At 62.2% G+C, this 27,162-nt stretch overlaps 3 protein-coding genes across 4 annotated transcripts; all 3 read left to right on the plus strand.

Annotated features, from left to right (window-relative positions):
• The first annotated feature begins 820 nt into the window (after nt 1-820).
• On the plus strand, nt 821-14,057 carry PPARD (peroxisome proliferator activated receptor delta). 2 transcript variants are annotated; one of them, XM_088534529.1, is made up of 7 exons: nt 821-1,028; nt 10,326-10,560; nt 11,084-11,232; nt 11,765-11,903; nt 12,499-12,701; nt 13,044-13,497; nt 13,728-14,057. In XM_088534529.1, exons 2-7 carry the CDS (start codon nt 10,425-10,427, stop codon nt 13,973-13,975), a joined length of 1,329 nt encoding a protein of 442 aa, XP_088390655.1. In that variant the 5' UTR covers nt 821-1,028; nt 10,326-10,424; the 3' UTR covers nt 13,976-14,057. The 2 variants fall into 2 exon arrangements, with proteins under 2 accessions (XP_088390655.1, XP_088390656.1); XM_088534530.1 differs by having other exon boundaries at nt 13,047-13,497.
• Nucleotides 14,058-16,366: 2,309 nt separating this feature from the next.
• LOC104579055 (uncharacterized) lies at nt 16,367-18,334 on the plus strand. The gene is made up of 8 exons (XM_088534498.1): nt 16,367-16,498; nt 16,637-16,756; nt 16,835-17,088; nt 17,236-17,321; nt 17,394-17,581; nt 17,755-17,865; nt 17,949-18,084; nt 18,154-18,334. Exons 1-8 carry the CDS (start codon nt 16,464-16,466, stop codon nt 18,304-18,306), a joined length of 1,083 nt encoding a protein of 360 aa, XP_088390624.1. The 5' UTR covers nt 16,367-16,463; the 3' UTR covers nt 18,307-18,334.
• Nucleotides 18,335-19,068: 734 nt separating this feature from the next.
• On the plus strand, nt 19,069-27,162 carry FANCE (FA complementation group E). The gene is made up of 11 exons (XM_088534499.1): nt 19,069-19,277; nt 19,775-20,372; nt 20,703-20,747; nt 20,992-21,051; nt 21,120-21,263; nt 21,342-21,465; nt 22,035-22,110; nt 22,203-22,269; nt 22,345-22,470; nt 22,636-22,733; nt 26,922-27,162. The coding sequence occupies exons 1-11, from the start codon at nt 19,069-19,071 to the stop codon at nt 27,160-27,162; spliced, it is 1,788 nt and encodes a 595-aa protein (XP_088390625.1).

Raw genomic sequence — 27,162 nt, forward strand, 5'->3', positions numbered from 1 at the left:
CCACGTGGGGAGCGGGGACGAGCTCCAGGATTGCCCCACGAGCGGCTTTGGGTGCGCGGTTGCATGGAGGGTTGGGGCGTGCGTGCTCGGGCCGGCCACCCCGCTTGCTCGGTGACCTTGGCGCGGTCCCCGCACACGGAGCCGCTCGTGCCGCTGCCTCCCGCCTCGGCGGCCGCGCGGCACCGCGGGACGGGGCTGTCCCGCCGGCCCGGGGAGCCCAAGGAGGGGACGCGGGTTCCAGCAGCATCACGTTCGCAGCATCGTTGTCTAATACGTTAGTCCAGTTAGGCTGCATAACTGCGTCTAAAAATAGAGCGTGTTTTCTGCGGGTCCTCTCGTTCAAGCCCTCGGGAGCTGTTTTCCTTCCCCGGCGCTGCTCTCTTACCGCTCTCCCGTGCTGGAAATCAGTGCGATGCCATTTACAGAGTTAGCAGGGAAAGCAGCGGGAATGAATTCCCTGCTGGACTGGGAAGTTTGAGGCATCTGAGAGGGAAGTTAAAGCTGCAGGAAGCTGCTTGCAGCCTCTTCAGGGTGAATTAAGTGTGTGAAACCAATAACCTTATGGCTGTAACAGAGCTTTTCCGTATGATCCGTGCCTCAGTGTCACGCGTTGTTGTGAAGTCCAGCGCAGTCAGCCTGTAAATGCTGCTGATATAAAGGGAATGTAACGAGGATCTGCAGCTTAGAGGCGGATCGGGGGTGCAGACATCCCCTCTGGGATGCCTGGAAGTGACTCCCGGTTTGTGCCAACTGGGAAAGGCTCCCGGACGCGTCCGGGATTGCGTGTGGGGAGCCGCCCCGACCAATGGTTTGGGCACGCGGTGGAGGGAGCTTGTGTTTAAATTTCAGAGCTGGAGCTGGATCCGTCCCAGGTCTCCAGCAGCATAAATATCTGGCCCTCAGCACCGCAGTGGGAATTCATGCCGTGTTCTCTTGCAGATTGCCTCGGTTTGCAGCTCTCCGTGCTGACATGGTGACGAAACGGTGGCTTTTACCAGCGGGCAGATGGGCACAGCTGCTCCAGAGAGGTAACCCTTCCCCTCCGCGTGCATGCCGACTCGCAAACACTCCCCTGCTTATGTTTTTAAACATTTGGGGCGGGGAAAGCAAGTTTCACTCCTGTGCGCACACTTAGACTTTCTTAAATTTCCTGAATTAAATTTGATCCCTTGTTTTTGTTCAGCTTCTAAATATAGTCTTTGCAGTGCTGCTTAGGGATATGCTCTGAGTATCACAGTCTCGTCGTTTCTCCGTGCAGACCTTTAGAAGTATACCAAAATTGTGATTATTTCGCTGTGAGTTTACAACTGAAATCGCTTCTTCTTCCAGCCTGGGGAGGGCGGCTGAGATAACGAACCGTGCTTAGGTAAATAATTGTCTAATGATCTGCGCACACGATCTGATAGCGATATCTGAATCATCTACCATTATGTAACTGCCTAACACAATAAAAACCACCCAGGTTGTTACAGAGCTGCACCGGGGTTTTGGAGGACGTGATAAATATGCTCAGAGCACGTTGTCCTCCGATAAACCTCGGGGGTGATGCTTCAAATTCATCACTGACAGTCGTACTGCACCCTAATGCTTCGTGTAGCTGTTGCTGCGGGTAGAGGGTTGATTTTCCTTTGCTGCAATGTCTGAGATACTTGGCCAAGCAGCGATGTGGTTTGCTGTATACAAGGGGAATCTCGAGTTTGTGCAGCCGTTCTGCTGTCGCTGGCACTGGAGACAAGAACTTCCAAGGATCCGCGCAATGAAAGGGATTTGTCGTGAGCCCCCGTGCTGATCCTCTACTCAGCCCTGGTGAGGCCGCATCTGGAGTATTGTGTCCAGTTCTGGGCTCCACAGGACAAGAGGGATGTGGAGCTGCTGGAGAGAGTCCAGCGCAGGGCCACAAGGATGATCAGGGGCCTGGAACATCTGCCCTATGAGGAGAGGCTGAGGGAGCTGGGCCTGTTCAGCTGGAGAAGAGAAGGCTGAGAGGGGACCTGAGCAGTGTCTAGAAGTACCTCAAGGGAGGGAGTGCAGAGGACGGGGATGGTCTCTTTTCAGTGGTGGCCACTGATAGGACTAGAGGAAATGGCCGGAAACTGAAGCACCAAAAATTCCATAGGAACTTAAGGAAAAATTTCTTAACAGTGAGGGTGCCAGAGCACTGGAACAGGCTGCCCAGAGAGGTTGTGGAGTCTCCTTCTCTGGAGATCTTCAAACCCGCTTGGACGCAGCCCTGTGCCACGTGCTCTAGGTGTCCCTGCGTATGCAGGGGTTGGACTGGATGATCTCTAGAGGTCCCTTCCAACCCTAAGCATTCTATGATTCTATGATTCTATGAAGGCTGATCTGTTGTCCCCTTTTCTCTAGCGTGTTGCCTGCTGGCAGATCAATGTTGTGCAGCACGTCTTGTGTTTTGGAGGACGTATCATCAAGTCCATCTTGAATTACGGACTGAAAACCCACAGGTGCTCTTAGAGGGACAAACATGACAACTGCTTCTTGGCTTCCCTTGTGCAGCGGGGCCTCGTGTGCCGTTTCGGTCGAGTGCAGCGATGCTGCAGGGCTGCAAGGTCGACTGCTGCCAGCATCCCTGCCCTGCTCCGTTCCTAGGAAGTTCTCGAGGGGTTTCTTTAGTGAGTGGTTTCTCCTGGTGCCCCTGCTCCGTAACAGGAGCAGCTGCAGTGGCTGGTGGCCACAGATGTGCCAAGCTGGCTCCTTGCAGGGGCTGCAGAGCAACCTGCTCTTCAAACAGCATCATCGTTCAGGCACGTGCTACTGGTTATAGTTGTGGTGTCCTCTCCAGCTCTGAGGAACAAGCAAAAGCAGCTTTCATAGTGAGTATTAGCAGGATTTTCCTGTAGAAGAATTCTTTTTTTCTATTCTATAGCATGAAATGCACTTGCATTAGCAGAGTGCTTTGCAAGCTTTGTTAAAGCAGCATTCGGGGTAGAATGGAGCCCTCGTGAAGCCTTTTGGTCAAGGGGATTGCAAAATGCCTCTTCCCCAAAATAAATGATTTTTAGATGTCATTTGGTGGAGTCCTGCTCAATTGTAGGAGGGATGCAGAGCAGAATGTTTCACGACACAGCATAGTGTCAGTATAACTTTTTCAAACGCTCTTAACTTCCCAGCTGTAATGATAGTATCTGGAAAACCCTCTCTCCTTTCAGATCTTGATGCTTCTTGAATAGTCTGAGGTCATTTGGGTCAGATTTTCCAACCTGGCTCTCTGGAGGGCTCCGAAATGCAGGTACATATTGGGGCGCTTCCTGCAGCGTGTGCGGCGGTGCCCGGGGTGCCCCTGCAGCCGTCCCGCTCGGAGGCGCGGGGTCCATGGTGTCCCTGGTTTGGAGAGAAACCCTGGAATTCTACACAGCGAAAACGACAACGTGCAGGTTGGGCCCCACCGTGGAGATGCGGGATGGAGACGGAAGCGGCCGCGGTGGGTTAAAAGGGCACGTGCAGCTTCCTGCTGGAGCTGAGAGGGACTGTTGTTTGGTGGCCTGTTAAGACAACCTTTATTCTGAAAAGAGCTGGAGGTGCTGAGGTTCCCACCGGGAAAAACTGTCAGGTCCCAGAGGGTCAGGTGAGGCACATCCAAAATAACCAGTGATCCCTGTGGTCACCTCAGTGTTGGAAACCTAAGTTCAAATCCTTATTCTGCCCGCTTTTTCAGATATATAGATTTTTTTTTCCAATAGGAGTCTCGATTTCATCTTAATGCAAATCTGGAATATTTCTGAAAATGCCCAGGTCCAATTTTCCCTTTTAAGTTGACCGTATGGATTTCACTGGAGCTGCTGGACCTTCATCGTGTCACCGACTCCTTTGCACCTCTGCTTCTCTTTCTGTAGGCCCGGACACGTGAGGGGGTTGTGAGCGGTGCCAGTGCTTTGCCCGGGTATTTTGGATTCCAGAGGCAGGAATCCAAGCGGTCAGGAGCTCCCTGAGATTCTCTCGCTGGCAGGATCATGCCAAGAGAGTCACTGTTTGTATCCCCGTTGAAATCATGGGGAAACGGCTCTTCCAGTCAGCTTTTCCTGTATGCACGTGGCCAAACATAGTAAGGAAACATCGTTCTCCAGTTCCCTAAGAGGATGTGGAACTTGTTTGGGTAACAGAGTTATTTTAATGCTCCCGTGAGTCTCCTATAAGGAGCCGGATGCAGCCGTGGGTTTGCTCTGCTGGGCTCTGTGGTTGAGGTGGAGCTGGAGTGAACGCGGGGATTTGCTCCAGCAGTTCCAGTGCGTTCCCAGGCCCTGCTGAATCATCCGGACTTGTGCCTGGGCGTAATCCCTCCGTGTGAGCCGTGTCCTGGGATCAGAGCTGGATGTGCAGCGTCCACGGCGTTCCTTAGGGGCTGCAGAAATAGTCGTGCTCTTCGAAGTCCGAGAGCGCCTGGGAAAACTTGCAGGCTCGTAGGCTTCTTTGGGGTCTAAAACGCGGGTGCTGCGACGGGGAGGACGTTACCCAGGTTTTGCAGAACCGGGAGCGTTGCAAGAAGTCCTGCTGTCCTGCTGGCTCGTTGCTCGCAGAGAGCGGCTCCGGGCTCGCGCTTGCGCCTTGGAGCTGGACGCGGACGCGCTGCCCTGGTGATAGACTGGCAAGGTTGGTCCTAGGAAACGTGTTTCCATCCAGCTCTTCTGGAACAGCCAGGATTCCTGTCTCCCATTTCCAACTTTTGCCTTCCCCTGTGGTTGGTGACACTGTGTGACGCTCGGTGACACCGGGACGTGGGAGGGCCTGAGACGCGTCGTGGTGTGTGCGGCAGGGCCGTGGCCCTCGCTGCTCCCCGCCGGCCGATGCTCCCGCTCTTCCGCGCGCTCCTCCCTCGGTCAGGCCTGTTCTATAATTACTGATGCTCCCGAAACCAGATCCTTCCACGTGGCTTCCTCAAGTCCGGGAGGACAAGGGGTCTGTCCAAAACAAGCGCCTCGGGATAACGCAGCTCCGGGAGCCTCCGGGAGCAGCGGGTTAAAGCAGGTTTCCCTGTCCTCGGAGCCACCCACCTGCCCTCCCTTCGGCACCGTCAAAGAAGGGCTGCCGGTTCCAGAGGCTTCTCCAGCATTTCCAGACACGGAGCAGGGAAGCAAAAAGCAGGGCTGGAGGAGCAGCAGGGAGGGCTGCCCGGCCCTGCCGGCGCCTGCAGCACCCATGTACAGCCCTGTGGTGGGGTCTGGGGACACGAGCGGGACGGGAGCCCCCGGAGCGGGTCCTGCGCCGCTCCAGCCTCTCCCGTGGCGCCGCTCGGGCGGGAAGCGGGGCCTCCCGCGGGCTCCGGAGCTTCGGAGGCGGCGAGAGGCCGCCCGGCTCCCGCTGCGCCGCGTGCGGTCCGGCGGGAAGCGGGAACGCGGGGAGGCCTGCGCGTCGCGGGGACGCTGCCCGCCCGGCCCCAAGCAGCTCCGTGACCCGCTGTGCGGCCGGGGGAGCCGCCGGCAGCGCCACGCGGACGGCAGGGAATGTTCCTCCGAACGTCATGAGACTGGTCAGGCTGCCCCTCCGCGTGCCCTGGCCCGGCGCGCGCGCGGCCCCGTCTCGCTGCTGGGATTAATGATCTTCTCGAATGGCAGCGCTGCTGTCCAGTTGCCAACACCAAGGCGTCCTGGCGGTGTCACCTGCCTGGTGCCAGCGTGTTTCTTGGCCTGGGTCCCCGTTCCAGTGAGTCAGAAACACCCTCGGCTCCTGCCCCGCCGCTGGGAGCTGCCCCGAGCTGGCAGCAGAGCGCAGATATCGGTCAGCAGCTCCCGGGTGGGACCGGCCCCGTTGTTTGCAGAAAGAAATCCCGGGAACGCGGCGCGCGGGAACGCGCAGCGGGACGAGCCCGGGCGAGCGCGCCGGCGTCGCGATCGGGAGCGCGGGGTGGACGAGCGCGTCGGGCGCCGATGCTTCCTCTGCGTTCCCGAAATGGGACGGCTCTGCGGGCTCGTGCGGCGAGGAGAGGATCAGGAAGGATGCGGCGTAAAACCTGTGTTTTTTTTCCGGATAAAAGAGGAAATGGAGGCAGGGGGATTGTCAGGAGTCACTGGAGGTCGTGAGCAGGAATCCGGATAACGTGGGGCTGCCGCCCGGGTGCGGGATGAAGAGCCCGGCTCCGTAGGGGCTGAGGAGGCCACGGAGCCCCGTGCCCAAAGGGGAGGCGTGGAGGGACGGTCGCGTTGAGGCCTTCACCTGCTCCGCGCTCGCAGCACCTCAAGGGCTTGTTCGGAGCCTCCGGAACATCCGTTGTGGCGCAAAAGGAGAAGAATCCCGTTGAAGTTGAATCCTAATGAAGTTTCGTAACTTTTAAACTTCTTTTCCCCTCTCTGCGTCCAGGAAGTGGGTGAGCTAAAACATATGCTGGAGTGTGATTCATTCTGGCAAGCCTGACCGCTCAGGGCAAGCGGAGGAATCTCCCGTGCCTCCCCATCACACGGTTCTGAGTAATTAGCAGCAACATGATAATCACCCAGGCAGCACCCTGCTCTGGGGCTCATCCTTTGTTTAAAATAAATAAATAAATAAAAATGCAGGGTTTAGCCTGCCCGGGAGCGGTGTCGGCGGGAAGGCCGAGGGACGCGAGTGCCCCGTGGCCGAGCGGAGCCTCCGCAGCCCCGGCGAGCCGGGAGCACCGGGAATCGCGCGCCGGGTTTGCAGCAGAGGAAGCCCCGGCGGTGTGTGGGATTCCGGGGATTCCGAGCGGCCCTCGGGAAGGGCCTGGGCTCCTCCCGCTTCACTGCCACGCAGGGTTTACCCCGCGTCCCCGTTAGGAATAGGCACCTGCAAGCAGCTAAGCTTCTACCGTGGCTAAACCGGGCGAGCAGACGAGGTACCCGCAGCCTCTCGGGGGTCTCTGCCTGGTTTTAATTCAAGCGGCTCCACGATGCGGAGGAATCTGGGTAACGAAGCCCCAGGCGTGGGCTGGCTTGGAGGGGTCACCATGCGATGGCTCAACAGGTCCTTTGAGGGGAGAAACGGGCCCCGAGCGTCGATGCCGGTGTCAAGAACAAACCCAAACGCGTCTTCAGCACTTGCCTATCCTGTGTTTTGCACTGAGTTACCTTTCCTGTATTGCAGCATCTGCTTAGCTCTTCTTTGGTGTTTTATTAGTAGTAGCTGACGTGTAGGAGGGGAAATTGAGACAGGTACTTGATCAACAGATACTGCCAAGAGTGACGTGACCCAAGGGACATCTGCAAACAGGGGGTAACAAGATGAGATTCCACTTTTTTTCTATGGATGGGGTTTTGTGCATTCCGTGTGTGCCGCAGGTCACGGAAGGCGCCGATGTGCAGACGGGTGAGTTCTCCTCTCCCTCCCCCCAGAAGGAATCGCTTTTCTTGACCTCAAATTTGGCCAACGCCTTTTTATTCATCTGGACACAATTAGCGGCGAAGTGCTCCCGGTAAACAGGATTCCTCGTGATTCCTGCTGCAGCGACCAGGGAACCAGAGCTTCGAGGGACGCAGCTCGGCGAGTCGCATCCCTGGGGAGCTTTGGGCATTTTGCTTGGAAATCTGCATTTCCCAAGGAGGAAACTTGTGTTGTGATGCTCAGAAGTGTGATGGGGACTTGGCTGGGAGCTGCTTCCAACTCCCATCCCTATAAATCTGTTAGAAACAAATAGGTGGAGGGAGCCGGAGGAGTCTTGGCCGCCCAGCGAGCACGCTGAAATTGCTTCTTGCCTGGCTCAGCACCAGCAAACCTACACCTGTTTTAAAGATGAGGACCTTCTAATTCCGAGCACTTCCTTGCTTTTATTTCCTAGCGTGTGGCTGCCAGCGCCCCGGTGTCCGTGCCGAAAGGCACGTCCCTGTCTCGGGACGCTTTGCTCCGCGTGCGGCGTGTTGATCCCCGCGGGAAACCCGTGCCCCGTCGCACCGCGGTGCCTCCCCGCCGGCTCCCTCGATGGCTCCTGCTGCCCCCGAACTTCCCTGCGGGATCTGCAGGCCGGGAAGGGCTTTGCTCCGTGGTGGGCGACATTCCTGCGCCGGGATGAGCCTTGGAGCTTGCTCGGCTCCGGAGCGATCTCGCCGGCCGTGCCAGCGGGTCCCCCTCGGACCTGAAGGTTTCTCTGACTTCAGTTTTGGTGCAAGCCCCAGCTCGCTGGCGCTCCGTGTGCTCCGCTCGTCCTCCTCCTTCATCCGTGTTCCCTTTTTTCCTGCTTTTCTCCTTCCCCCGTTGTGCCGTGTCCCTGCCCCTGTTTCAGCCCTCTGATTTTAGCCGATAAAACGACCCTCCGATGGTTGCGTGGGGGCCTGGTGTCGCATCCAGAGTTGTGGAAGCTCCTTTGAACAGGGATTGAGGCAAGGACAGAGGCAGTCACGGGGTGCCTGCCCTCCGGCTTGGTCCCATCCTGTGGGAAGAGGAAGGAAGTGGATTTTCCTGACTGCTTCGGGCTGCTCCGGAGGAATTCGCGGCCGCCGTCCTTGTTTCCGTGCTCTCTGTCCATCGCTGTGCGGTGACAGCTGCGGAGAGGAAGGGACCGGGGGCGCCGGGCGGGAATCTCTCCTCCTCCTCCGGCCCGGAGCGCTTGTGGCCCCGGAAGGACGTGGAGTCCTTATTGCTCTGCCCGCTCTGGAGCTGGACACAGAGATGCTCCGAGGGGGAAGGATTCTCTGGACCGGGCAGCTGCTCAGGCTCCCAAGTGCTTCCCTTTTCCACGTGCCACATGAATCCCGTGCTAAAAGAAACCAAACGAGCCCTTTTCACGTGTTTGAATCCACTCGGCGCTGACTTGTTCCTTACACTGAACTGGATTCCCTGAGCGTTGCCCCTGGTGCGGAAGCAGGACCCTGCGCCCGGGGCCGCCCGCCCCATCCCGCCTTTCCACCGCCAAAGGCTCCCTCGGAACTAATCCCTTCTCATCGGCCCCTTTCCCAACACCCCTGGAAAACAGGAGGAGCGGCTCAGGAAAAGGCAGGGGTGCAGAGAGCTGCGGGCTCCCCCTGGGCCAGCCCCCGCAATGACATTAAACCAAGAAATTGGGGGCTTTTTATCTCTGCGGCCCTCCAGCCGCTCCTGGAGGCTGGGATGTGGATCCCTGTTCCTCCCTGGTATTCCCGCAGCGGCCACGCGCTGCGGGGCCTCCGCACGGCCTTCAAACAAGTGGCGGAGGCCCCTTGATGCTGGAGGTGAAGGAGAGCAAAGAAGCAGCTGGATAAGGTGGTGCCGGGTGTATTTTCCAGCACAGAGGTTTCTCCTGCCACAACCTTTCCCCAGTAGCGTTTTCCGGATGCGTGCGCGTTCCCTTCCGCGCAGCCTTTGAAGGAAGGCCCCAGCTCGTTACTGCAGCGCGTCCTGTGCGCGAGGAGGCCAAGGATAACACAGCCCGTCAATGGGCCCTCAGTCTCCGGAGGAGGCACCGGAGGGGAGCGCGCGGCGCTTGCTGGAGCTGGCGCCTGCCATGAAGAAAAACGGAGCGGTTACATTTTCCATTTGCCTCGAACGTGCTTTTCCCGGCTCCTTGCACAAGGGCTGCCCAGGGGCTGTTCTGCAAATGGGACTTTTTGGTGTGGAAGGGAGCAGCAAAGCGCCCGTGCGAGCCGGGCCCCGGTGCGGCGGCACCTGGGACGCGGCCCAGGTTTGTCCCCGTGTTGGCTCCTGCCCGCTCGGCCCTGCAGGAACCGGCACCCGGCTCTGCCCGCTCCGGGAATCCAGAGGAGCTGCCTGCGGCCCGTGTCCCAAACGCGGGGAATGGGGATCTGCTGGGAGAGGGGAGATGAATCCCGGGAGTCACCGCAAAGCGCCCTGGAACGTGCAGGCAGCCCCCCGCTCCAGCGGGAGCTTGGGCACCAGCAGCAGGACAACGTTCAGTGCCAGCAACGTGCAGGTCCATGCCCGGCGCCGGGTGCCGGGGTTGAGCAAGGGAAGGGATGGCGCTTGATCCCACCCTGCCCTTCCCGGCAGCGCCTGTCGGTGTCCAGGCGCTCGTCGCTCCTGTCCTCGGCCCCGCTCGTGGTGCGGGCGACGCATCCACGGCGCTCACGGCGCGGCCTGGGCTCTTTGCAGCCCGTTTGGGCTGGACTAATGCAAACAAGGAGAGGAAGCGCAAGGCGAGCGGCCGGGGCCGGTCCTCCCACAGGAAACGCGGGATTAGGACCCGGGCTGGAGCGTGCGGCCCGTTGCGCCCGGGAGCAGCGCCGCGTTGTGCCCAAGGCAGGGCCCGGCGCCGCTCACAACGCGGTGAACAGAAACACTGGTGGGGATGGGGGCAGGTTGAGCCGTCCCAGGGGCAGATTGAGCCGTCCTAGAGCCAGGACGGGTCGTGCGCGGCCCTGCCCTCTTCCCCGTCTGGGCTTTTCCCTGCGGATTTAAAGCTGACCCCACCGTGTGTTTTGTCTTCCCCGCAGGCTAGTGGGAACAGCCTGGTAGGGTCCATCTCGGCTAGACGCGGATGATGCCAGAGCTATGACAGGGATTGCAGTGTTGGCACGGAGGGGTGATCAGCTATGGAACAACTACAGGAGGAAGTACCTGAGGTCAGGGAAGAGGAGGAGGAAGAGGAAGAGGCAGTGACGGCGGCGAGCGGCGCCTCGGAGCCAAGCGGAGGACGGGACAGCTCGCTGCCCTCGAGCAGCTACACAGGTGGGTGGCCCCGAGCCGGGGCCCGAGGTGCCGTGGGGGCAGCGGCGGAAGCTTCTGCAGTGAGAAGGTGGCAGGAAAAGGGCTGGGAGATGGAGGTGGAAAGGCCGGACGGGTGCTGTTCTGTGCCCGGGCTGCCCGGAGCGCTCCCCTGCGCTGGGCGTTGGGTGCAGGCAGATTGCAGGCACTGGGAGAGGGAGTTTGTTGCTGCTCAAGAGCCTTCTGCAGAGCCCTGGTGAGGCAGCTCGGCAGCTCCGTGCCACGGCTTTGCCAAGCAGGGATTATCAAATTAGCTGGTTGGGTTTCACTGCCAAAACAGGAATGCCAAAGGGAGGAAATGGCATCAGTGTGAGGACTGTGTAGCTGCTCGGAGCTCCTGGCTCCGTGCGCGGCCTCAGCCTGTAGCCAGGGCCTGATCCGAGGAGCCGGCGGTGCCGGGGACGGCGCTGCCCTTCCCGGAGGGGTCCCGGCCGCGCCGTGCCCGTGGCTGCTGCCCGCAGGGACCTCTCTGTGTCCGCGTCCGCAGAGCTGTCGCAGAGCTCCTCTCCCTCCCTGTCGGAGCAGCTGCAGCCGGGCTGCGAGGAGGCGGCGGGCGCGCTGAGCGTGGAGTGCAGGGTGTGCGGAGACCGGGCCTCGGGCTTCCACTACGGCGTGCACGCCTGCGAGGGCTGCAAGGTAGGTAGGCACCGAGCGCGGGCACGGCCCGGCCCGGCGGGGCACGCTCTGCCTGCAGGCAGGTCCTCGTATCCCCACGCGGATCCCGGCCTTGCTCTTCTGGCCGTTCCGCGCTGCGGATGAGCAGCGGGCCGTGGGCTTTCCCCCGGGACAGCTGCTGCCTCGGGAATTCTTTCCCGCACGGCAGATGCCGGCAGGAGCGCGTTAGCCGGCCCCGCTCCTGCCAGGCATTCCTGCAGGCCGGGAAAGGCTTCCTGCCTGCAGCTTGTTCCTCCATCCCTCCCTGCTGGATGCGAGCAGTATAACACACACGGGTCTCCGACGCCCCATGCAGGGGCTGCGATTCCTCCTGCTCATCCTCTTCCTCGCACCACCTGAGCGGGAGGACGGAGGGGTCCTGCCCCCCACCACTCTCCTCTCCCGACTGAACCTCCACGAGGCTCCCACAGGGAATGGGGCGGTGCGATCCCGACCCACGGCTGCTAACGCTGCTCTTCCCTTGTCTCCCCGCGCTGCGCCCGGCTCCCGGCAGGGCTTCTTCCGCCGCACGATCCGCATGAAGCTCAAGTACGATAAGTGTGAGCGGAGCTGCAAGATTCAGAAGAAGAACCGCAACAAATGCCAGTATTGCCGCTTCCAGAAGTGCCTCTCGCTGGGCATGTCGCATAACGGTGAGTGTCACCACGTGTCACCTACCCCCTACTCACACGGGGGCCGCTGAGTGCAGCTCACGTTGTCTCCTGGTCGTCTTCTTGCTGGAGAGCCCTGTTCCTCCCAGCCCAGCACGGGAGGCGTTGACTCTTCAGCCCTTTCTCCCATGCAGCGGGGCCTGCTCTCCCGCATGGACGTGTCCCACACGCTGGCTCTGCAGCCGGGTGTTTTTTGCCGCTGCTTCCTGCCTTGCAGGCTGGATCTGGGCCCGTGGCTTCAGCAGGAGTTAGACACCTAGATTGCTCTTCTGTCTTGCAATTTTTAAACTTTGTGCTTATACAACCACCTTGTTCCTGGCCTAGCCAGGATGTTTATCTGAGGAGCAGGGCTTGTGAGAGGACCCCCGTGAGCGGTAAGGAGAGCTTTAGTGTGAGCCTGGCGTGCTGAGCGCAGCAGTAGTGGCTGCTCTGTAACGGTGTCAGTGCTGGAGGAGCCCAGGAGGGGTGTTGGACACGGCAGCTCCGGCTGTTCCGCAGCAGACCCAGGTCTGTGGCACCCTGGAGCTGTCCCCGGGGCCCTTCCCGGTCCCCCTGACCTTGTGCCCGTCCCGCGCAGCGATCCGCTTTGGCCGCATGCCGGAAGCGGAGAAGAGGAAGCTGGTGGCGGGGCTGACGGCCAGTGACATCAGCTGCCAGAACCCGCACGTGGCCGACCTCAAGGCTTTCTCCAAGCACATCTGCAACGCCTACCTGAAAAACTTCAACATGACCAAAAAGAAGGCGAGAGCTATCTTGACCGGGAAGACCAGCAGCACCCCAGTAAGTTCCCTCCCCAGCGCAGGCAGGGCCGGCCGCGGCCGACACGGGGGCGATTCTCTGGGCGATGCTCAACGTCTCTGTCCTGCTCTGGCTATGTCGCATGCACCAGTTACCAGCTGCAGCCAGAAGGGCCGTATAAGCCCTGTCCCGTGCCGGGAAAATTCCCATTTCCCTGCTGAATTCCGCTGTTGTGGGGGGTGCAGATTGCTTGGGTCCCGGGAGCCCCGTGGGGAGCGGGCAGCCGAGGTACCCCAGGGACAGTCACAGGAATGCGAGTGTCCTGGAGCGAGCCGGTGGCTCGAGTCTCCCCGCTGGTTCCTAACCGCTTGCTTCTCTTTCAAGCAGCCTTTCGTGATCCACGACATGGACACCCTGTGGCGGGCGGAAAAGGGCCTGGTCTGGAAACAGCTGGTGGACGAGATCCCCCCCTACAAGGAGATCGGGGTCCACGTCTTCTACCGCTGCCAGTGCACCTCGGTGGAGACGGTGCGGGAGCTCACCGAGTTCGCCAAGAGCATCCCCAGCTTCGTGGGCCTTTACCTGAACGACCAAGTGACTCTGCTCAAGTACGGGGTGCACGAGGCCATCTTTGCCATGCTGGCCTCCATCATGAACAAGGACGGGCTGCTGGTGGCCGACGGCAACGCGTTCGTGACGCGCGAGTTCCTGCGCAGCCTGCGCAAGCCCTTCAACGAGATCATGGAGCCCAAGTTCGAGTTTGCCGTGAAGTTCAACGCGCTGGAGCTGGACGACAGTGACTTGTCGCTGTTCGTGGCCGCCATCATCCTGTGTGGAGGTGAGTGGCCCTTGCAGGGCTTGAGCAGCAGGAAAAGTCCTTCCTTCCCTGGGGGGAGCTGGGGCTGTGCTGGCCTGGGGTGGGAGGGTGTCTCCAAGGATCAACGTTGACCAGCTGGGAGCGCTGGCGGGCGGTTACATCCCTGTCCCCGTTTTCCCGGGCGCAGCGCGTGCTCACGTGCTTGGGAAGACGGTGCCACCCCCCGGCTCCCTTGTGTCCCCCTCCCGCAGACCGCCCCGGCCTGACGAACGTGAAGCAGGTGGAGGAGATCCAGGACAACATCCTGCGGGCGCTGGAGTTCCACCTGCAGAGCAACCACCCGGACGCGCAGTACCTCTTCCCCAAGCTGCTGCAGAAGATGGCCGACCTGCGGCAGCTGGTGACCGAGCACGCGCAGCTCATGCAGAAGATCAAGAAGACGGAGGCAGAGACGTCTCTGCACCCGCTGCTGCAGGAGATCTACAAGGACATGTACTAAGGGCCGCTTATTTATGAGAGATCGAAGCCATGGATTCCCAGCAAGACTCTTTGGACAAAAACAAAGAAAACCCTCCCCAGGTGCCCAGGTCTTCCGTTTCTTCTGCTGGAAACTTGTCTCTACACGTTGCTGACACGCGGTACATAGGGCAAGACGCCCGCAGGTTCTGCAGCCGGGAGGCCAGGGCTTCGTTAACACAAACTAACGAATTCCCAAAGGCAACCCAGGGGCTCCTGGTTCCGTTCCTGCGGCCCTGCTTCCCGCTGCCTCCGGAGCAGCCGGCTGGATTACGTGCCGTGGATGTGGGGCTCCCGGAGCTGGGACGCTGTGGGCAGGGGGGGACCCGTCACCCGGCAGGGCCAGCAGCAGCCCTTGGAGCGGGTCTTTATTTCCTCTTTGCATTGCACTCTGAAGTCACAGCCCTGAGCCGTGAAGTCTAGGACAGCGTAAGGAAAGGAAATTCCCCTCTTTTCCAGAGGGAAGGGGGAGAGTGTTTGGAGCCGGGTACAGCTGTTTTAGCAGAAGACACCCTCGGCTGCAGCCCTGCTCGCGTTCGTATCTCCAGCAAGGGCCGGGTGCTCCCGGCGTCCGCAGGCGACGTGCGGGGCCCTCAGCACTGGGTGGCCGTCGGCCCCGCTGCCCTTGGCGCCTCCCGCTGACAGGGACGGAGGAGGGACAGGGGAGCCCGTTTGGCTCCGCTCCGGGCCGTTCCGAGCAGACGCGAGGCTGCCCCAAGGCCTGAGCTCCGCACGGCCTGCGGTTCTGCCGCCCGCGCTGGGGACTGCGGGACCCTGCAGCGCGTCCCCTGCCGCCCAGCACCTGGTGGCCGGGGGCCACCCCATGGCTTTCCAGGCTGGCACGTGCCGGCAGAGCCGCCTCGAGCTCCTGGGCAGAGCAGGAGCCCCGGGGCACCCGGAGAGCCCCCATGTCCCCAGCTCCCCGCGTGGCCTTCGCCTTGTCCTCTACAGCCCGTGGGCCGGTGCAGCCGGGGGGCGGCTGCTGGAGACCTGCGGGATCCCGGAGACCTGCGGGATCCCAGAGACCTCCTGGAGACCTCCTGGAGACCTGCGGGATCCTGGAGACTTGTGGGATCCGGGAGACCTCCTGGAGACCTCCTGGACACCTGCGGGATCCTGGAGACTTGTGGGATCCGGGAGACCTCCTGGAGACCTGCAGGATCCCAGAGACCTGCAGGATCCCGGAGACCTCCTGGAGACCTGCGGGATCCCAGAGACCTCCTGGAGACCTGCGGGATCCCGGAAACGTGCAGGATCCCGGCGCTGGTGGTGCCTTCTCCTGGGGGAGCCGGGCCGAGGCCCTGGCCCCGGCGCCGTGTCCCGAGCAGCCTTATCACAGCGCGGCCCGACCCCGCGGCCTCGCGCCTCTCTCATCCTGATCTTTATTTCTCCCGCTCGTCAGGGCAGCGGACGCCCCCCCGGTGCAATAAATCCTCTAAAGCGCCGGGGGGAAGGGCCCTCCGCAGCCCCCGGGCCCGCGCGCGGCTGCTCCGGCCCCGCTCCGGGCCTCGGTTTCCCTGTCCCGAGCAGCCCCTTGTCCGGCCTCGGGGCTGTCGGCGGCGCTGAAGCACTTTGGAATCCTCTCCCACCGCGCGCGGGACTTGTGGCCCTCGTGGCCGGGCTGCGGGACTCGTGCGGCCGTCGCCTGAGGAACATTTTGCTCTTCCCTCCTCTCGACAGTGTAACAAGCCTCAACCTGAAATGTATATTTTTGCTAGAAGTACAAACCTCCAAGTGTTTTTAATAATATAAATAGCGTCCACAGACTGACTTGACTTTAAATAAACCTGAACTAAATATTTAAGGATCTTTCCAGCGCTCTCCTGGCCTTTCTTGGCGGGGTTTTGCCCCGCGGGTTTTCGCCCTGCGTTTGCCGTGGGGCAGCGAGAGCTGCTCGGAGCGCTCGGCCTCGGAGCCGCGTGCCCTGCCCGGACCTTTGTCCCGGCTCCTGCCTGGGGACGGAGCGGTGGCCCCCGTGTCCCCCGGCTCGCGCACGGACGGGCTCTGGGCATGGGATGGCGGAAGGGTAAATCCCCCAGCGCTGGGGTTGCGTTTCACCCGGAACCTTTCCCTGCAGGAAGCAATGGAAAACCCTGGGTTTTTTTTTTTATCGCTTTCCCTCCCTGCGTTTGCTTCGCTGCCCGCTGGGCGCCCCGTGGGCCGTTTCTCCCCCAGGTCCCCCCGTGCAGAGGGACCCGGGCCCTTCCCTTTGCGCCGCGGGGGCTGCAACACGGGCCCCCCCCGGGTAACGCTGCTAAGGGCGGGCGGAGGGAGGCGGGGGGGGGGGGGTAGAAGCCGCTTTTAGGTCCTTTCGCCCCCCCCCCCCGGCGCACGGGGCCGGCGGGGAAGGGGTTAACGGGTTAACGGCGGGGCGGGCGCGGGTACCTGGGAGGGCCCCGCCGCCCCCTCCCTGCAGGGCCATAAAGGGCCCCGGGGGGGCGCGCGGCCCCAGCGCCTGCGCCGCCTGCGCCATGGAGCGGGGGGGCCGCCCCGGGCCCCCGTGCAGGTGGGAGCGGGGGGGGCCCGAAACGCAGCCCCGGCCCCACGGGGCGCGGGGGGGAGCGGGGAGGGGGGCCCTGTGTTTTTTGGGGGGGGGTCGGGGGTGCCGCTCCCGCCGCCCACGGGTGTTTCTGCGGCCCCGCAGGAATTTCGCCCGCGGCTCCTGCCGCTGGGGCCAGCGCTGCCGCTTCGCGCACGACGGGAAGTCGGGACGGATCTGCCGCTACTTCCAGAGCGGCCTGTGCAGCTACGGGGAGCGCTGCGGGTGAGGCCGCGTGGCGCGGGGACCGGGCCGGGCCGCGGAGCCGCCTCGCGCCGCCCGCTGCATCCCGCCCTCCCGCAGCTACCGGCACGTCCGGGAGGAGCCCGCGGGCGGGGAGCCCGAGCCCGCCGAGCGCCGCGGCGCGGAGTCCCCCTGGCCGCCCCACGGCCGCCCGGCCGCCACGCGGGTGACCTTCAGGCTGCCGAGCGCGTGGGCCGGGGAGGAAGAGGAGGAGGAGGAGGAGCAGCACAAGGAGAGCAACGTCCCGGCGCCCGATCCTTCCCCCAGCCGCGGGGCCGCCGCTGGAGAGCTGCTTCCTGCTCGGGATGCACCAAGTACGTGCTGGGTATCCTGAGGGGCTGCATCCCATGCACGGGTCCGTCCTTGCTCCCTGCTGCATCTCCAAGGTGCTCCCGGCGCCTCCTTGGAGCAGGGATCCCTGTGCGCCGTGGTGATGGGCTGGGATGCTCATCTGCCCTCAGGCTCCGCAGCCGGGGTGCCGGGAATGCGCCCGGCTCCTTCCGGCACCAGAGAGGCGGAGGCGACACCGGGAGCCCGGCGCGTGGAGGTGGGTGCCGGGGACACGGAGGGGCCCGGAGCGCGGCCGCGCCGGACCCAAGCGCTGCGGCTGCGCTCGCAGGCCAGCGACACGGAGCGCAGGGCGCGGAGCGCGGCCGTCGCCTGCGGCATCTGCATGGAGCGCGTCTACGAGAAGGCGCTGCCCGAGGAGCGGCTCTTCGGCATCCTGCCCAACTGCGGCCACGCGTTCTGCCTGGGCTGCATCCGCCAGTGGCGCCGCAGCCGGGACTTCGAGGCCTCCATCATCAAGTGAGCCTTGGTCCCCTTCCCCAGGTCCTCCTTGCATGGGGACCGGGATGCTCCTGAGCATCTCGCCCTGTTGTGTCCGGCTGTGGGAAGAGGCCGCTGAGGCTGTGGGGTTTGTTCTCCTGCTTTGGGCACTCCTTGGAAACACCCCCTTTGCATGCGCTGCCTTTTCCCAGGGCCTGCCCGGAGTGCCGTGTCACATCTAGCTACTACATCCCGCACAAATATTGGGTCACGGAGGCAGATGAGAAGGAGAAGCTGATCGAGACCTTCAAGGCGCGGACGGGGTGAGCACCGGCGTCACGTCTCGGCGATGTCCGTGCTTTTTTCTCAGCTCACCAGCTTCTAATAGTGCTTCCACGCTTCCTAGGAAAATCCGGTGCAAGTTTTTTGTGCGGAACCGCGGGCGCTGCCCATTCAAGTCGGACTGCATCTACCTCCACGAGCTCCCAGCTGGCTGGAGCTCTCGGCGGCGCCGGCGGCGGCGACAGCAGTGGAGGGTCCCGGTAAGCGGCAGCTCCCCGGGATCTGGATCCGTCTGTCCCGCCGGGGCTCAGCCTTGTCCTGCGTTGCAGGAGTTTGACCCGTTCCTGCTGGAGAGCTCGGACGAGGAGGAGGAGGATGAGGAGCTCTGTGCCCTCGAGTGGGCTCTCACGTGGGCCCTCATGGATGCCGAGACCCGGGAATCCACATATCGACTCTTCATGGACCTCAGCGACTCTGACTAGGTCCCCTCCTGCCACCGGGGGGACCGACCGTGTCCCCCCGGCAGCCGAGGAGGCTGCAGTGGCCCCTTTGCAAGGGGGCCACCGTGTCCCCTTCGCTCTGGAGGGGTGTCGTGCTGGGGCCTGCAGGGTGCTGGGACAAGGGGGGCTGTTTTTAATGCATGTGCAGCTGTGCTGGGGGGGCAGCTGTGCTGTACAGTTTTAAACCGCTTTTTTTTTTAAGCCTAGAGTGGAAATGATGAAATAAAACGAGCTTTGCGTCACGCTGCTGTGTGGGACTCTCTCCTTCCGCGAGCGGCCGCGGGAGAGGGGAAGAGGTTCCTTTAAGGGGCGGGTCGCATGACGCACGTAAATTAGCATACGGCCTCATTTGCATAGAGCGATTTGCATGCGCGGCGCGGGAACGGCGCGGCGGGGCAGGAAGCGGCGCGGGAAGGCCCCGGTGCCCGCGGACCCGCTGCAGCGGGGGAGCCCCGCGTTGGCCACGGGGAAGCCGTGTGAGGCGGCATTTTGGGGTGTTTTGTTGGTATTTTGGGGTGTTTTCTTGTTTTGCTCTCAATTTTTGATCTCTTTGTAGAGGGCGCGGGGGTGCCCCCTCCTTGGCGCAGGTACAACCCTCACCCCGGTGTCGCTGCTGCATCCTCGGGTGACAAACTGACCACGTGCACCCAGGACAGTGCGAGCGCCTGTGGATCGCGCGTGTCCCAGCTGCCCCATCCTCCTCCTCGCGTCCCGGCTCGGCCTCTCCTGGATTCCTCCTTCCCCATGGAGCAGCCCTGGCTGAAGCGGCTCGACCAGCCGTCCCAGCTCCTGCTCCACGCGCTCGCCTCCGGCTCGGCCGGCGCTCTGGCCGCTCTCCGAGTGCTGCAGCGCGGCCGGCTCGCCGAGGCACCGGCGTTTTCCTGGCAGGCTTTCACGGAAGCCCTTTGCTCCGAGGAGCCCACGCTGGAAGGGCCGGAGAAGACGCTGGTTGTGTGAGTTGGGCACCGGGAGCTTCCCGGCGCGGTGTCCCAGGGCGGGTTGGTGCTGGGCGTCCCCTTCCACAACGTGCCTTCTCTTCCCTCTGGTGCAATGGTCCATGTGGGAAGCCGGGATCCTGGCAGGAGCTGAGCGATAGAATCATTATGGTTGGAAAAGCCCTTGGAGACCGAGTCGGCCCTAGGCCCCTCCACACCCCCCATTACACCCCGTCCCCCTGCACCTCCTCTGCGCATTGACCGACGTTGCCAGGGACGGGGCCTCCTCCGCCTCCCCGGCAGCCTGGTCCAAGGCTGGAGTGCTCTTTCCACGGAGAAATCCATCATAAAGTCCAAGCTGACTTAGCCTTGCAGATCACCTCTGCAGAAGGGTTTTGGGCTATTCCAGCCCGTCGGACGCGATCCCACAGAGCACACGGACACGCAGGGACTCGGCGCCTCGCTGGGCTCTGCTCCAACGCCTTTTCTCCCCTTTTTTTCCCCCCTTTCCACAGCAAACCGCTGCTGCTGCTGCTCCCCGCCGTGTGCCAGCGCAACCTCCTCTCCCTGCTGCACGTGGCGCAGGCGGCGGTGCCGCGCGGCTGCCTCTGCCGCCTGCGCCGGGCCCTGGCCGCGCACCCCGCGGCCGACCCGTGGGTGCGGGCGCTGGCGGAGCTGCTGCCGCCGGTGCCGGCGCCGCGGCCCGCGCTCCTCTCGGCCGCGGGGCAGCAGCAGCTCGGCCGCCTGCGCCGCCAACTCGCGGGCGATGCCCGGAGCCCCGCGCAGGGCCGAGGGGGGCTGCCCTGGCGCGTCGGCAGCCACGACGCGACCGGCGACGGGCTTCAAGGCGGGAAGCGCAAGAAAGCGTTGGAAGAGAGTCCGGAGCCCGAGGAAGAGCGGCAAGGGAAGAGGATGCTGCTGGAGGAGGCTGGACTGGGGCTGAACCTCCCTGGAGCGCCAGAGGAGCCTGGGGAGATGCCGGAGGATGGAGGCGCTCCGAGCCCGGCCGGCTCCGCTCCGTGCGGCTCCCAGCAGGATGCGGCCGTGGAGCCGCGCGGGGCCGGGCAGAGCTCGCAGGCAGAGCTGGCAGCCGAGATCCAGCCCTTTACCCAGGTACTGGGCGGCTCTCGGACCACTTGGGTTTCTGACCTTGTCCAGCCTCTTTATTATTATTATTATTTACTCACCTTCCCTTTTGGAAGTAGGAGATACAAGACCGGTGCTTGGCACCGTACAGCCACGTGAGATGAGAAATTGCTCTGCAAAGCAGAGATGTCGCTAACCAACCTTTTAATTGGCCTCCTACCATCCTTTTCCTGGAAATCGGGGAAGTGAATCGAGCTCGCAGTGTCCTGCCAGAGTGATTTGCTTTCGTCCTCCATCCCGAGTGCTGGAGAAAGTGCTTTTAAAATCTCCTTTAAAATCTATTTTTTTTTTCCCCAGCTGCATGGGCCAAGGTTGAAAAGGCTGCTGCAGATGGAGCCGCACGTAAGAGTTTGCTTCCACCTTTCCCCTGCAGCGGGTGGTCTAAGTTGGTCCTTCCCAGGGCCTTGGGAAGGACAGGAGGGACATCCCAGGACAGCCTGGGCTCGCTGAGTGTCACTGTGTGACGGGCGGCAGCGGTGACAGCGCTGGGGGTGGCCCAGGCTGGGGCAGGAAGGAGGACACAGCCTGGCTGTGCTTTGGTTGGTTTGGGGGAGATCTGTTACCCACTGGGCGCGTTTCCCCGCAGCCCGCGGAGCCGAGCGTCCTGCCGGAGTTGCGCGTCCTCCACGGCTGCTCTCCCGGCCAGGTGAGCCTCGGCACCCCTGCGGCCACCGCCGGGCGCTGCCGCGTGTCCTCACCGCCCTGTCCCGCCAGCTCCGGGCGCTCTGCGCCTTCCTGCAGCTCTCCAGCTGCCCCGAGCGGCTCCTGGTGCGTTTCTGCTCCTGGCTGCTGGCGCTCAGCCCTGATCTCAGCCACGCCAGCGCGGCCGTCCTGGCCGAGCAGCTCTTCCTCGCGCGGGTGAGTGCCCCGGCGCGGGTTTCGCGCGGCGACTCCTTCGCGCACGTCCTCATCTCCTGCTTCTCTTCCTCTCCCTAGGTCCTGGCGCTCGCCCAGCCGCCCTCCCGCCACCTCATGGCCGCCCTGGCTTCCTTCTGCTCCAAGTACGCGCGGCCGTTCTGCCGCGCGCTGGTGGCTCCGATCCTGCGGGAGCCCGCGGCAGGTCAGGATCCTTCCTGCCGCTCCCGGGGACACGCGGCCCCTCTGGGGACACCTCGAGGGGCCGGGGGCTCCGTCCAGCAGAAGGGGAGGCTCTGCCCTTTCTCTAGGGGTGCTCATCACCTAAAACGAGAGGGCCTGTTGAAGCTGAGAAGATGAACACTTGCATGTTAGGAGTCCCCCCCTGGATGTAGGACATGGGTTTACAGTTATCTGAGATGAGCAGGGATGGGAAGCATGGTTGGCTTTCCATGTTGTTTGTCCTGGAAGCTGCCATCCCTCCATAGTCCTGGGGCTTCCTGACAGTTGCTCATTTGAGGGCTAAAACTGCCCCAGGGGTGGCTCTGTATGAGAAGAGTCGCCCTGAGTCCTCCAAGGGCAGCATCTCCCTCTGACGGGGATGGCTTAATGATGGTAACTAAACCCTTGCAGGTGGGCAAAGGAAAGGGAATTCTCCCAAGTTGTTAGAAGGGCTCTGATTTATGGGCCACCTCACCCTGGGTGAGGGGATGGGCAAATCCCTTTGGATTTGGCAGCTGCCGGAGGCCCTGCTGCTCTGCTTTGCCCTTGCAGCGTCTGAGCAGACCAAGCTGGTGTGTGAGCTGGTGGAGGAGTGCCTGGAGCCCGAGTACGTGAGGCTGGTGTTGAGGTAAGAGGCCCTGGGAGCAGAACACGCCGCCTCGGATGCACCCGCTCGGGGAGGCAGCGCCGCATCCCACCCTTCTTCCCTGTCCGTTGCAGCCAGGTCCTGGAGATGCCCTTGTCGGAGCGGCTGCTGCCGGTGGTGCAGGCGGTGCTGGCGAGGCAGGTGAGGGCAGCACCGGCCCCACGGGCCCGGCCGCGCTCCGGGCACGCTCTCCTCCCGCTCCCACCTCTCTTCCAGGAGGCGCTGCCCCCCGAGCTCCTCGAGCTCCTGGTGCTCGCGCTGTGCCGGCAGGCGCCGGACTTCGCCGCGTCGCTGAATTACGCCAAGCTGGTGACGGCCGTGCTCACCTTGTACCAAAGCCACGTGAGTGTCACCAGTAGCTAAGACCAAGGGCTGGATTTTGGCCCACTTGGGGGTCTGCTGCCCTGCTCCTGTGAGCTGGGCGCAGGGTGTTGGACGGGCTCCCTGGAAGGCATCCCGGGGGTGCAAGGGCGGCTGGGCGCTGAGCAGCGGCTCCTCCGCCGCCAGGTCCCGGCCGCCCAGCGGAGCCGCCTCGTGGCTGCCCTGGCGCAGAGCCGCGCGGCGCTGAGGAAGCCGCTCCAGGCCCTGCTGGAGGAGGCGCCAAGGTGAACGCGTGAAGCGGCGCCGCCGTCTGCGGCGGGCACGGGGCCTCCGCGCGCCCGTTCAGCAGCCGCAAGGGGAAGTGGGTGAGAGGCTGGCGGAAAATCTGCGGAGGGAGCCCCAGCTCCTGGGAGACATCCGACTTATTTCCTTCCACGTGACAGCAGTGAAGGGGAGTAGCAAGGGAGAGGGGCTTGGAGGAATCTTTGAATTTGGATGATTTTGCTACGGGCTGTGGGCCTGGGAGATTGGTTGGCCTGGGAAGGGGTTGGAGCAAAGGCGAAGCCCTGACACAAGCACCCCTAATTGCGGTAACCTCTCCCGGGGCGGGTACAAGAGAAGAATCGAGAGGGGCCTCAGTGAAAACGTGCTCGAAGGGAGGCCTGTTCCCGCTGCCATGGGCACCAGCGCCGCGCTCAAGATGGCGCCTCCCTGCCGCCGCCTCCCTTCCCCCGCCGCGCTCAAGATGGCGCCTCCCTGCCGCCGCCTCCCTTCCCCCGCCGCGCTCAAGATGGCGCCTCCCTGCCGCCGCCTCCCTTCCCCCGCCGCGCTCAAGATGGCGCCTCCCTTCCCTGCCGCACTCAAGATGCCGCCTCCCTGCCGCCGGCTCCCTTCCGCGCCGCGCTCAACATGGCGCTCCGCTCTGCCGCTTCCCTTCCCCCCCACTCTCAACATGGCGCTGAACATGGCGCCTCCATTCCCCCGCCGCGCTCAACATGGCGCCAACTGTCGCCTCTCCCAAGATGGCGGCCGGAGGGAGCTGGTGGCAAAGGGCTGTCTGGCCCCAGATGTGCCAAAACTTTGGCAAACTTAGCGGTTACAACAGAAAAATCTCACTTGGATGGTGCTGGTCAGGACCTCCCCCTCATGCCCAGCCTCTCTGCTGCCCTCATAAAAGCAGCCATTGCTCAGTCATCCTGAGGGATCCTCTGTCCTTAATGTCCTCAGCACGTTTCTGCCTTGGAAGGGGAATCAGTGGGAGGCTGGTGGAGGGTGATAATTATTGATTGGGTTTAATTGAGCGCTGTGATTTATAGCAGCTGGGATGAAGTGCTACGAAGGTGTTGAAGTTGGGCCTGCTTAATAAAGCGTTTGCTTTAATCTGAACCCCAGGGCTTGCAAACCTCATCTCTTCCCACCTTGGGTTTTCATTTATTTCCATTTCTGGTGCTCCCAGACTTTTCCTGTCCTCATGGGAAACTTCAAGCAGAAGTGGGCAAAATTAGGTTGAATTTTCCAGGGGGGAAATGAGTGTCTGGTGGCAACAGGGAAAGGAGAACCTGCAGCATAAAGCAGGGAGCTGAGGTTGGGGGTAAACCTGACGTTTCCACCATGAGCCTCCCTCTTCTGCCCTGTGGCTGCAGCCAAAATCCCCCATGGATACCCCAGCTGGGCTTGGACGTGGTGCTGTACGATCCGCAAACATTGGCATCTGCAAAGGGAGATGTGTGGGTGTGATGTTTTTCTGCTTTTACAGCCGGAGCAGAGGTTTCTCTCCAGCGAGAGCCTCCAAAGCTATTTTAGGTGGCGGTGGATGGATGATACCTGAAAGCTTGCACTAGCTGGAGGAAAGAAATCCCACCCAAGAGAGCCAAACTCCTGATGGACCTGCGTGCCACCGCCTTTGCGGATGGGCCGGGGGAAGCTATTGTAGGGCTGCCCATAGTGTGACAATAAATAAACACGAGTCCCTGTCGGGACACGAGTTAAAGCCTGAGCCTTCTGCTCTGCTTTATTAGGCAGCAGGCTGCAGTCCCCGCAAAGTCTCTCCCAACGGGGTCTTGTCCCCGGGTGCTCTGCCTGCCGGGGGCTCGTGGTCACGTAAAGGTGACGGAGGATGGACATGTCTACAGTGTCCCCCTGAAGCTGCTGGGAGCAGTGTTTGGGGCCGGGTTGCTGGGTGCTGTAGGGTCCTCTGGTGTGGGGTGTCCGCAAGGTAACTGCTGGGATTCGAGAAGTGGAGTGAATCCCGAGGCTCCTGGGTGCTCTGGGAGGATGCACCGTATGTGGTGGCTTGCAACATGGTCACCAAATCTGTTAGACTCTGCTTGGGCTTCCTAAGAGTTTGAAAATCCAGCCTGGACACTGCCAAGAGGTAGAAGCATCATAAAACATCATTCAAGTTTTATAGTTAGCAGGGCGTTTTCAACAAGGGGAGAGCCGGAGCTGGGTGGTCCCCTGAGCAGGGTCTGGTTTATCAGAGGAGTTGGTGAAATGAGAGGTCTGAAGCTCTGGCTTGGAGAGGGCCCCTCTGGCTGTAAGCACAAAGCAGGGTATGTTTTCAACCTGGTTTATTTGGATACTTGTGAGCAGTTCCTTCTCTGCTTCCTCTTCTATATATAGAAGCTTATGTCTTTAGTGATGGGGAGGGGAACTCCCTTTTTTGACTAATAGTTTTCTTTTAAGGAAACAAATTTTATGCAATAGCATCCTCTTATGCAGTAGCAATCCTCTGTACTGTTTCCCCATCCTCCCGAAGTACCTTTTGGGCCTGTTTTGTGAAAAAACAGCTTCCCTCCGCCACCCTGGTCACCCGTTGGTGCCATTATCAGGTACCTGAGAGCCTCTCGCAGGTGGGGAGAGGGACGGGGACCATGAGGCAGCGACGCCTGCAGCACAGAGCCATGAGGAGCCACCTTGGGCCATGCAGCACCTCGGTGCAAAGACTAAAACTCAGCCAGGAACGATGCGAGTCCCCGTGAGGAGCTGCTCCAAAACGGAGCGGCCGGCTTGTCCAAGCCCTGGCGGTTGCTCTGGCCCTTCCTTTTGCAGCGGTGGGAGCTGGTCAATAGCTGCTGCACCCTGGAGGTGACCGAGTGTCCGTGATGAGCCCCCGGCTGGCGTGTGTAAGTCCCCAGCACGCCGAGGCCACCGCTTTGCATTGAAAACTGGTCCAGATGCAAGGCCAAACTGCTTAGGCGGGAGCTAGGTAGACGGCAGGGTCTTTTTTCAACCTGAAATGTAAAATTAAATAAAAGAAGCAAATATGCTTTGTTTGGTTGTTTTCTATTTGTTTTGCCAGTGATCTTTTAATCTCAATAACAGCATCCTGTTCCCCATGGCTGGGCAGCCACCAGGTACTTGTCATTTGGGGCCATCTGATGATGGCCTTGGCCACGGGTCAGGGTTTTGTGTCCCCTGCAGGACTGGGCCCCTGCAGCGACCTCGTAAATCGCGCTTGCCCCATCCGCCGTAGCAGCCAGCGGCGCCCTGGGCCAAGGAGCGACGCTGCTCCGAGAGGATAACCCGGATGACCGCAGCCTCCGCTGCCCGCGAGCAGCGAACCCCGGCACCGAGTCGCACCCCTGCGCCCCCTTGTCCAACCGCGATTTGGCTGGGCCATGGTGGATCCTGCAGGAACGCCCAGACCGGCGCTCAGGAGCTCGGTCTCCCTCCAGCCCCACTCCCATCTGCCACCTGTTTCCTGTGCGGGACCCGCCATCGCCCAGCGCATGACCCAGATGAGAACAACCCGCTCGTGACACAAGTGGCAGTGGGGTGGAGCCAGCGCCGAGGGGGCGGGGCCGGGGGGCAGGACAGAGTGGTTCTCTATGGTGATTGGCCAAGGCACAAACTGCTCAGTGACCTCATCGGGACGCAGCCAATGGCAAGGCAGGTGCAAAGCGCTTCCTGCCCCATGTGCCCAGTCCAGAGCAGGGCTGGCAGCAGGGGCACCCCGGGGAGAGCCCAACCTGGGACACAGCGGGACCCTGGAGGGAGCGGAGAGACCGAGGGGACGTGTGGGAGGCGGCCGGGGACACCGGGGAGCTGTTGGGACACTATGAGTTTGATAACCCTAAATATCAATGGAGGGGGTGACATACTGATGAGGGGGTGGGGCCCATTTAGAGGGCGTGGCCACGGTCGAGGGGTGTGACCGGGGGCGTGGCCAAATCGGGGGAGGAAAAGGGGACCCGGGGGGGTGCGACTTGGTGCTGCAGACAACACCCGCCCTGGGGTGACGAGGGCAGGACAACGTGCGAGAGGGGAAGGAGGAAGCAAAGGACAACCCTGGTGTTGGCCTGGGGGGAGCCCTAGAGCGCCTGGAACCGCCGGGAGCTGTAAACACTCGTTGTGTTGCATGAGTAATGAGATGCTAATGATATGCTGAGAAAGTACTCACGCTCCTCCTCTCATCTCTCTATGGTAATTAACCGAAGCGGCAACCTGGTGCGCGCTGTGGGCGTGGCCAGAGCCACGGGGGCGCGGTCAAGGGGCGAGGGCGTGGTCAAGGGCGTGGCCGGGCCAAGGGGCGTGGCGGAGCCGCTCGCCCAGCAGGAGCGCGAGGGGCGGGGGCGCGAGGGGGCGGGGCCGGACGGCCTCTTCCCGCGCCTGCGCGACGGTGCCACCTCCTTCAGTCGCGGGCAGGGGCGGTGCGCGGTGGGGAGGCTTCGGGGTGGCCGCGCTCCGGCCGGGCCGCCCGGGCCCAGGTGA

The sequence above is a fragment of the Tinamus guttatus genome, unplaced genomic scaffold (genome assembly GCF_059628265.1).
Source record: "Tinamus guttatus ecotype Peru unplaced genomic scaffold, ASM5962826v1 Tinamus_guttatus_pri_ptg000563l, whole genome shotgun sequence".
In the NCBI taxonomy this organism is placed as follows: domain Eukaryota; kingdom Metazoa; phylum Chordata; class Aves; order Tinamiformes; family Tinamidae; genus Tinamus; species Tinamus guttatus.